The sequence below is a fragment of the Daktulosphaira vitifoliae genome, unplaced genomic scaffold (genome assembly GCF_025091365.1).
Source record: "Daktulosphaira vitifoliae isolate Bord-2020 unplaced genomic scaffold, ASM2509136v1 Scaffold_5, whole genome shotgun sequence".
Classification (NCBI taxonomy): domain Eukaryota; kingdom Metazoa; phylum Arthropoda; class Insecta; order Hemiptera; family Phylloxeridae; genus Daktulosphaira; species Daktulosphaira vitifoliae.
In genome coordinates, this window is record NW_026099576.1 from 9921468 (window position 1) to 9933047 (window position 11580).

The 11580-nt window shown below is 26.2% G+C and overlaps 1 protein-coding gene across 1 annotated transcript; it reads left to right on the forward strand.

Moving 5' to 3' along the window:
• The first annotated feature begins 10101 nt into the window (after positions 1-10101).
• Positions 10102-11366, forward strand: LOC126907428 (uncharacterized). The gene is made up of 2 exons (XM_050688708.1): positions 10102-11044; positions 11113-11366. Exons 1-2 carry the CDS (start codon positions 10153-10155, stop codon positions 11133-11135), a joined length of 915 nt encoding a protein of 304 aa, XP_050544665.1. The 5' UTR covers positions 10102-10152; the 3' UTR covers positions 11136-11366.
• The last annotated feature ends 214 nt before the right edge of the window (positions 11367-11580 follow it).

Consider the following 11580-nt stretch of genomic DNA (forward strand, 5'->3'; position numbering starts at 1 on the left):
CATCGCAGTTACACCATATCATAGTCGGTTAGTTTTCAACTCACATAATGTATATTATTCTCACAATGCATGTACATAGATATGAAGTAAAGACAATAAAAACGAAAGAAAATAAAACAACATTAATATTTTTATACTTTTTTAACACGACTGTTGAAGTTATTGATGCAGTATATGACTTGGCTGGACATTTCATTGTGCGCGGGATACTATGGATTTTTTTCTTTTTTTTTTTTTATTAAACTGAAAAGAAAAATATGTTTTATAAGTTTACATGTATCCTTCGTCGCATATACTGAAACAAATGTATGTAGATACACATTTGATAGTCACGCAAAACGATTATTTTTATGTGTACCGAGTGAGACTATAAGTTGAAAAGGACTCGGTTAAAGTCTCAGCGTCGTCTGATTTTTAAGATTTCCGCCCTTTTATTTTTAGTTACACAGTTTTATGATAAAATAAAACTTTAAGCATTTTAAGTAAAACGATAAAAACAATCACGTTTCAAAATTACTTGATTTATTTAGGTTAGTATTTCGTCATTGAACAATCTTTAATAATCGTACAAATCACAATGGAAATATCTTAAATATAAAATCTAATCTATAATGTTTCATGGTTAAGAGTAATAAAATATCGACTAATTCTAAAAAGTACAAACTTTAGTGTAGTGTAATCATTTGATTATAGTTCCAAACTTTGAAAGAATGACACTATAATCGCAATCGAATGTAACGTACTAAGTAACATTGAGCTTTACGTGATAAATATCTAAACGAACATTCGCTACGAATAAGAGAAAATAACTATTTGCGGCTGAATAATTATTAGTTACAATTCTGTCTACATTGAGAAATAATAAATTTAATAAAAAAAAATTCGTCTGAAAGGCAACGCTCTCCTCTACGTACTAGTTAGTATAATGAACAATAATTACCATCACTTTTAGAGTATAACAACGATGGCAACTTCTTTAATGTGTTATTATTAGTACATCTTCTCTGCGTTCATTATTTGCGCCCAATTATATTTTAACATAATTTATAGTGTCTGAATTTCATGCGCATTAACTATGCAACAATATAAAGAATTATTGTTAAGTATTTTAATAAAGCTACGGTTAATAATACAATTACCATTATACACTGTCAATGGTACAAATTAAGCAGCCAAAGACTTCAAAGCACCAGTGTAATAAATTCATTATCCTTTTGTTAGTTTCAATCAAGTGTAACTGAACCGTCGATTCAGTTCAAAATTAAATTTCAAGACGAACTATGTGATTAATTTTTGTATGTGCTTTACGTGGAGATCTATAACGCGTTTAATAACAATTTCACGAGATATGTGAAATAAAAGGTGAATTTTTTAATTAAAAGGAAAGTCGCATAAATTACTTTGGAACGCTAAACTACAAGTGCATTTATTTAACAATTTCTTAATATCAAATGGACTTTTTTTAACGAATTAATTGCACTTAAATTATGAATGTCTTTTTGATAGATCAGAATCAATTTGTTAAGTATTTATTCCTAATAATCCCAATCATTCGATGTGAAACGAAAAAAAAACACAATCCATTTTTTACTAGTTATTTTTTTAGTTTTAATACATATGAATAATGTGTATGGTAAACAATAATTTAAAGCAATTCGCGTTTTTGAAATAATAAGGAAAAAATTTAATTTGTAAGGCAATTTTACATTTTATGCTCCAAATCATTTTCAAATTTGTTTTTAGTTTGTTTTAATGTGTAGACATTAAACTGGAAAACCGCGTCATACGATACTAAATAATACAGTTTAACTAAAAATCTATAAAAAAAAAAAAAGGAATTATTAGATTTAAAAATAAAAAAGTATCCTTAAGTAGTCATTCGACTCCGTTCAGTTTAGGTCCGTTCAGAGAAATACTTGACATAAAACCTTCAAAATTGAATAGAGTTAGTAAGTAATAAAACTGGAATATAATAATGTTAAAAATATGTTTTAATGTCATTGTAAATCTCGAAACTAATTAATGTGCTTTATTAATATTTTTAATCATACTTGATGTTTTCCGTAAAGCCATAAATAATTATATTAAGTCGAAATTATTATTTTTGTTAAAGAGGTAATTCAACCGGATTAAAAAAACAGTTTGAGGATCAGACAAAAGGCTAAGCACCCGATGTCCTTAAATCATAAGTTGAATTTAATTAGTCAGTTCGTTTTGTTTATTATTATAATTTTATATTTTTTGTAAATATTGTGTTCTGTACACATTTGAGATCAACGGTAGTCTGGTAATTCGAAGATGTTTTTGAAGGTTAAACGGACAAAAATAAATAATTTATTATTCACTTTTTGGTTCAGGAATGTTTTTTAAAACTGTTTAATCACCATCGGACGTGCAGTGTACAAATCAGACTTGAAATATGATACAGCACGAGGTCTAATATGACGACCACGATGGAAATTTATATCGTCTGGTCCCGTTGTTGTACAAATTAATGACCGGCCCGAAAGCTGCTTGTTTATTTTGACGAACCGAATTAATTTTACGTCTCACTCGTTCGGTAGTGGCCTCACATTATGTACTTACACGGTAGAAGACTATTTGGGGTGCAGACAATCCGCAGGTACCTGACTCTGCTCTATTAATCTTAGTCCGGCCGATAGAGATTCATTCATTACAATCCGTGCCACGATGAATGGCAATGGAATTGCATAACATTTCGATACTTTAAGGTCTCAATGGACCGACGTGTTTGGATCCTGTTCGTTATCGACGAGAGTGCGCGGACAATAAAGGCGTATTAAAAAATATATGTCTGCGTATTATGATTGCTGTCTTATTAGTCGACTGGCAAGTTCTCGATCCGTCGTACTTAATATTGACAAGACAACACGCGGAGCTAATATTTAGATGGATGATGGCTGACTGAGACATTCCTCCGGTCGACATGTATACATAATTGCTCTGGTATCATTGCTCCGACGGTATTGATAGGAAAACTGGCTTTCGTACCTCCGCCTTTTTTATATGAAATTTTATTACAAATAACTTACACTTTTTCCTTCGAAATTTTATTTGGTCATTAGAAACAACGGCAAATTCAAATGTGTTCTGGTTAAGCTGGTACTTATTAATTTTTAAATTATCAACCGACGAATTGTTTGACCGCCCGTCTATTATATGAGAACATAGTTTTTGATCGGACAAGTATAGAATAGATAAAGGAATATGTCATTCTCCGAAATGATGTCCATATTTTAACTTGTCATCTTAGTACGCTTTTTTATTATTTTCTACACCAACGCACATTGTTATTATTATTTTTCTATAATGAACAAAATAATATAATAACCGTACGCGAAATGTGTCCTTTATACATATATGCATATTACCCGATAACAACTCTTGAAACGCTCATTATTCGTATCGTTATTTCTTTTTATATAAAGTATACATTTTTAATGAATCACTGCAGACATAATAGTACACTGACAAACTAGAGTGTGTAATTTTTTTTTTTTTGGAATCCTTCTTTTATTTAAAATGTGTGCAAGTACGTGCAATTTGGACGACTCAAACTGTATCCAATTCAACGTGCGGTCAAACTTGACTGGTCACAGTTGTGCACTACAGCAGTGGGTGCAACGAGCATCGTTTACATCATGACAGAACAATACTTGCTTTTGTTTGTTGAATGTCAATGGACTCGAAATATCCACACGGAAAATGTATTGATATTAATAACAAATATAAAAAAAAATTCTCAAATAAAAATATTGTCAGATTCATCAATTAACAAAAATAAAAATTTAGAAACATATAATTTAATATTACTCACACCGTATGTTCTATGCTCATTTAAAAAGATTGTACATTTAATTATTATTTTTTTTACTTTATGGTTAAAATAAAATTTATATATATTTATAAACGATTGAAATTAATTAATGTTTTACTGTATTTAGTCATTACATTAAGCAAATCGTGTTTCCAAAAATTAAATTGTAATCAATTTTTAAGCAGGTTTCATTTTTTCATAATATTACAAAATAAAACCAACTTTGCTTTACTTTTTAATTTACTAAAAATTAAAATTTTATTTATAGTAAATCACAAAAGTTAAGATAATAATTTTTCTACGAGACAATTATAATATTTTTGATTCGACTTTGACTTAGTTTTGTGAGAGTACATTATATTTATTTTAAAAATTGTATTTATCCTTACAAGGCAACAGTACAAAAATGTATATCATCGAAAAAGATTGTAAACTAGTATTTACACACATGTATAGCCTCACTGATTTCATAGATCTCTTTATTATTAAATTGAAATTTGATAGAGTTATTTATATTTTTACGTATGAATAAAAAGTTAATGAGTTAATCTTATATAGACAGTTGTCTTAAAACCCATTGCTAAAAAAATTCTCTATCATCTAATTCCCAACAAGTAAGTTTCCAAGTACTTTCTTGAAAGTTTGATCAGCTATTTTATTTTATGTTAAACGCAGTTTAAGTTCGAGAGACTTTAATAAAAATCTGCCTTAGACCCATCGGTTTTTAACGACTTATTGAGCACAGACGAGAAACTAACTTAAGTAGTATTAGTTGAGGTACATAGTAACATGTACAAATACTTAATCAAACATTTTATTCTACTCAGTCAATGATAGTGTCACTTTAATTAAGAATGGTAATACAATACACCTCACTCGACTATTAAACTTTTAGACGGCCTACGAATTAATTAAATTAAAAATACATATTAAGTACGGAAAATTTAAATGTTTGGTTGATTCATCTAAATTAAATCATATGACAACATTTTTACGTTTAAGAAAAGCATCAAAATAGAAGCACAGAAGAACAAAAACAAAATTGAAATTTTGATTTAATATTTCAAAAAATATGAATTATTTATTATTCAATTAAATTGACTGCACGTGTTTTTTAAATTCCAACTTAAGTAAAAAAATTTTCACTATTAACCATAATATTATAAATAGATTTTTTTATTGTAGCTATTACAACAATTCATTTAAAAGACCTATATTATATGTACTTCTAATGTGATTATCGGAATTCTATGCATATATAAATTTTGTTAAGTTATCTCGAACACCCTTAGCCAGTAAAAATTCGTATCAATTGACTTGATAACACAGTAATGTGTTGCTACCAAGGTTATAGTTTTGGATAAGATTATTTCTACCCAAAACAATAAGTATTTCTACGCTACTATATTATGCTATGACAAAGTTGCACAAAGTTGGAACCCTCTAAAAAGGATAAATAAAATGTATACATGCATATAATTCTGGGCCCTAATCATCAACGTGTAAACAGAGGTTGCATAGAGACTGACAGAATTTGAATATTACAAATTTAAATGAGAATTTAACAAAGAGGTGGCCAAAAAATAAAAATCCGTTTTGACTGATTGTACTGCAATGGTTCCCCCACGGAGTGCTGCACACCGGTGGAATTAATAAACCCGACAGACAAGCACCGCGGGAGTCGATAGTTATCTCATATCGCTGGACACAATATTCGGTTTTAGTTTGATTAATGAAACTAATCAATGATCCCAACGATCTTTTTTTATCATTCCTCAAACCGTGTCAGCTAATAATAAAATAAATTTATTACACAAATATTAAGTTTAAAAACGAAATGAGAATGTTCAACAGCTATACTTAGCGAATGTCTTTTTTTATAATAAATTAGTATGAAATGTTTTTTTTATTAAATTTGTATTTGGAATTAAGGCGAGAAAAAAAAATATTAAATTTATAACTAAAATTAAATGAATAATCTTACTAGGCCAAATATTCAAATTATCATTCATTTGAATTTTTAGGTTTTAATAATTTTTACAACATAATATACACCAGTCTCTTTAAAATTTAGTGATTTTATTGTTGAATTTTTTTTTTATTATTGATAATTAATTGACGCTGCAAATTTCCTTAAGCTATTTACAATTTTACTATTTATTTGACAAACAAAAATGAATAATTCAAATTCATAAGTTTCTTTTTAGTAACAATTTATGACATAATCTTCAATTTATATAAAATACAACTAGAATTGAATTTCTAAAAACTATTTAGTATTGTTTTGCCGTAAACAATAAATTTGGCTAACAATAAAAATTTGTTTATATATATATATAGGTAACCTACAGGTAAGAATACACTTTTTGCTCTATAGATTTAAAATTATTTTTGTATTTTAAAACACTTTTATGTTGTTGTTTAGTATAATTATAACTTGAGAAGTAAATTAATTTTCTGAGGTGAATAGATAATGTTAATTAAATTATGATCGATTACAAATAGTAATAGTACAAATGAGTAACATTAGCAACTAAATGACAATAAAATTTGATAATTATAATTTAATTTTGAAAGTCAAATTCTATTTAAGTAAAATACTTTTGAGATTCAACTGGGTGAAGTTTTATCGCCCACCATAAAGTAATATTAGAATACTAATATTGATTTCAATGATATATTTAAGATTTTGACTTAAATTTTTTAAGAATTGTTACTGGTGACAATAATAAAAGAATATTATAATTCACTTACATTACCAATAGACCAATATATAATAAGAAATTTTAAATCAACCACGATATATCTATGTATTACATTTAAAATTATTACTAGAAGATTTGTTGTAAGCAAACTTCCTACAAAATTACAATGCTAAATGTGTTTCCGTAATGATATTATCAACAGTATGAAAATGCAAATATTGAATACACAGTAGATTTAACAATTGTAACAACGTGAATAGAGTAACTACTAGAGAACAAAGACTATAACATAGGCACAATTTGAGTAAAATATTTGATAGGTCTAATTTAATTTTTCCTAATCTTAAAAAAAAATCCATATAAAAAAAAATTTAATTTTCATTATTTTTAAATGACAATGGCAGAATTTGAAAAGCCACAACCAACCAGATTGCACCTATGAGTTGTAATACGTTAAACATATTCAACATTTTATTAAAATTTCGATGCTCATTTCACTTTGACTATTTCAGATTTAAATCGATACACTTATGTTAATTGACGTTAAGTGATTTGCATAAGTTTTACTAAATTACTTATGAAGTGTATACGAAAAAAACAAGGCAAGTCAGTTTTTTGTATACTGAAAAAATTGCATTTGAAATTTTAAAATGCTATCTTATTTTACAGTCACCATAACTTTTAAGGGTTATTTAATAAATTATTTTTTTCTCACTAGTACTTATTTTTGCTTCTAAATTAACAATATGCACTTTGTCCGGTTTTTCCATACTCTTAGAAAGCTTTAATTTGATAAGCTTATTGATTCTAGTATAGTTGATTACACTAGAATTTAATAAATATCAATGTAAAGTTACATCAAAAAGTAAAAAAATGACTAATTTTTATAAGTTATTTTAATAATAAAATTTGTATATACAGACATACCACGTTAATTATTAAGCATATGGAATAGTAAAAACTAATAAAACACATTTTCATATAGAGAGCCACAGCTTAGTACTTTTTTTTATCTATAACAATTAATTTTCCAAAGCAATAGTTGAGATATATTAATAAAAAGTCTAAGAGTTTATCAAACAAGACTTACCACTGGGGATTTTGTGCATTTAAATTTTTTTTTATCTAATTTTAGATTTAAAAAAACCCAGCACAGGGGGGTCGCGGCACAGTGGTGACGTGGCATAGTTGGATCAAGTATAATGATATCTGACAGTGATTAAAATCACTATAAAAAAAAAACGCTTCGATGCAAATCTTTAGATAGTGTTTAATTTTAAAAAATTGGTGGATTATTCCAAAAGCTTCATAAACTGCTAGTTCCTTATTAATATCCTGATTAAGATAAAGTATGTCGAATGAAAAAGGGATTATTAAAAAATAGTATTTCCCATAAAAAAATTATATTGATCAATACACTTTTCAATAAGATGTTGCATTATAAAGTTAAAAATGTAAAAAATAAAATTGAGAATTTTCACACAATAATAGCATTTGGTAGCCATTTTCACCGTGAAGACACAATAAAGTCCGAAATTTTTTTTTTACATAATAAAGTAGATTACATTAGCTTTAATTTAATATATATAGAAAAGTATCAGACTTTCTGGAACACTTTCAAAATTTAAGTTGAAAAAGTCAATTTTTTGTGAAAAAATTGTCATTTTGAATCCCCCTCTGTAGGCAGGTAAAAAGTCAGATTTATAAAAAATATATACCAAATGATAGATAATGACATCATGCATCTATAAAAAAAAAATTTTTTAATTTGTAATTTTTTCGGAGGTTTTCCCCATTTACAGGGAACGAGGGAATTTTTTTCAATTTTTGAGGGTAATGTCTTCGACTAGATACGATTTGTGATCTTTTGACGTATCATTAAAAGAAATCGGTTCGGTGAGAGCTGAGAAAAAGTGGTAACAGACACAAAAAAAAAATAAAAATAAAAAAAAAAAACACATCTTAGTAAAACCAATACCTTCTCAGCTTCGCATCGAAGCTAAAAAAACAATACTCGTCAGTAATAGTTAAGTGTGTCGCATAACTATAAAATTAAAAAAATGATCGAACCCTGTTATAATATAATAAAACGACATAAAGACAGATCTATTGATACTTCATACAATTATAATTTGATAAAATATTTCAAAGTATTTATGGAATTATTGGGTTGGTTATATATTCATAACCATTATCGCTAAGGCATAAGATTAGTATTTTTTAAAATTCTTAACCAGAAATATTAGGGATTATATCAAGAGTGTAATTATAGAAAAGTATTTACAATTCGGATTTAAATTTGATCCAATACAGAAGAAACGTTTTTACCAACACCAAATGAGTTAATTCAACTTGATATTTAAAAGAATTATGTATTAAAATATTAATTCAATGTCCCATAAATTTTTTTTACAAATGTAGAATTGGAATGTAAAACATTAGATAAAAAGTTTTTAACGTCAATAAAAGTAGAAACACTTTATATTTGTATTATAATTAATTTTGTACTACATGAATGTTTTAAAATTAATCAAAATTTACATGGTTATTTTGTAAATTTTTAAATAATTATTAGAACCTAATGATATTATTCTATTTAAATAAAAAGAAATGAATAATATAATTATATAATAAGAATAACTATATATATATTAAAAATAATAAAATAAAATTGTAGATACTTTTATAAACGATTCTAGAACACCTGTTAGAAATGGTTATTATATAAATAATAAAAACTATTTAAAATTTAAATGTATTTAAATATTAGTTTCAATCTAAAAAATATTAAGATGTAATATATGGTTGGTAGTGTCCAGTAGAAGTATAGAATAAGGGTGGCCGACCCTAAGTAGTTGAGTATGTTTGAAGCTCGTAGTATTTCCGGAATATTTTCAAACTTAAGTTGAAAAAGTTAAATAGCAGAAGATGCTATTTTGATCCCCCTTGTGGGCTGGGAAAATGTCAGAGTTTCAAAAAATTTATGTCAAATGAAAGGGGGAAATATCTAAGGTTTCATTATAAAAAAGAATTGTTTTAAATTGTTCATTGTTCAAAAAGTTATGGCAAGAGAAAAATAATGTAAAATCGTAATTTTTTGGGGGATTTTCACTATTTACGGGGAACGAGGGCAAAATTTTCAAATTTTGAGGGTAATGTTTTCAACTAGATACGATTTGTGATCTTTTGACGTATCGTTGAGAAATATCGGTTAAGTGAGAGTTGAGAAAAAGTAGTGACAGACACAAAAAAAAAAAAATAAATAAACACATAATGGTATAATTAATACCTTCTATGCTTCGCATGAAAGCTAAAATATAATTTAATTTTTCAGTAAATATATATTACAGCTATTAAAAAAAAATATGTAAAACATTAACTTTTTGATAACTATTTTAATTATATTTTTCTACATTTTTATTTGACATAGTTAAAATAATGAAAATTCGTCATAAAATATATAGTTAAATATTAAAACGACAAATGTTTTATCATAAATATCTTATTATTTATAAATGTGGAATAGAATAAATACGGGGCTTTAACGCTTTATCAAATTACATTTTAACTAAAAATTTTACGTCGTAAATAAAATTAATAATTTTCCAAATGATTTCATTAAAACTTTACACATTTAGTTTTGTATTATTTTCTGTAATATTGTATACAAAACCAAAGCCAAATTTAAAAAAAAATGTTGATCAGTTAGATAAGTTATTAAGCTATCCCGGATGGAATAATTTAAATGATTTGAAGTTTATAAAATATTACAGAAAAAGTTATTATATTAAAAATCTGATTCAAACACCTACGTGTCGCTATAAATGTGATCAAAAAATATGTGCTTTGATGTTACATCTTAATTGTACATACGTAAAAGTTTTAAATAATATATTTCCAGTTATTAGCAACATTCTACAAAAATGCTACAAAAAAATTATAAACGAGAACGATTTCATAAATGGATGTATTTGTACTGAAGAACTCATTGACATAATATCATTATTAATTGTTCCAATGGCAGCATTAATGAAAGGAGCTATAGACAGTTTAGATTCAATTCAACAATATCCATGGAAAAATAACTCATGGTATTATAACAACTACTACATGATGAGTTCTGCAATAGGGGAAATAGGAAATATTATTGACGAATTAAACGAACTATCTTTATCACGTGATGATGTTTCTACATACACTTGGACATTAAGTACTATAAATAATTTTTTTCTAAAAATAGAAGGTGAAATAAACAATAAAGCTGTATCCTATTGTAAATTTGTATCATTTGATAAGGATGAGTTATGGAAAAAATGGGTTCAACAGTATAATGTAAATATTAATCAGGGCATAAAATTAGTATTTGTCAAATTTTTAACCAGAAAATTAAAGGATTATATCAATACAACAATTATAGGGAAGTATTTTCAATTGGGATTTAAATTTGATCCATTTACCGAGGATACATTTATAGAAACACTAGAAGAGCATATTGATATAGGTATTTATAAAAAAAATGTTTAATTAAAATATCAATTTTATGTCTTATGATTTTTTTTATGAATCTAGAATTGGAACTTAAGCAATGGTAGATGCAGATCCAATTCAAATAGAAACTATTCAAAATATATTATATTCAATAAGATAATTTTAGCAAAATAATTAGTGTAATTAAAATGTTAAAAACTTAAATAGCCTAATAAAATAAAAATAATAACACCATTTAATAATGTACACAATTAAGTAAACTTATTAATAAAAACGATGTACACATAACACTAAAAATATATCAAAAACTATTTTTTAAAATAAAAACAATTAAATATCCAAAACAATTGTTAGCTAAATTTATATAAATTTAATATCTTACATTTTAAGTCACATTAAATATATGTACTTTTAACGTTGCAAAAGCTTTAAAATGCCGATGAAACAGAGTATTATGTAAAATTCTCCGTTTTGGTAATTTGATACAAATGAGTAGCTGTAACATAGGTACAATTTGAGCAAAATATTTGATAGGTCTAATTTAATTTT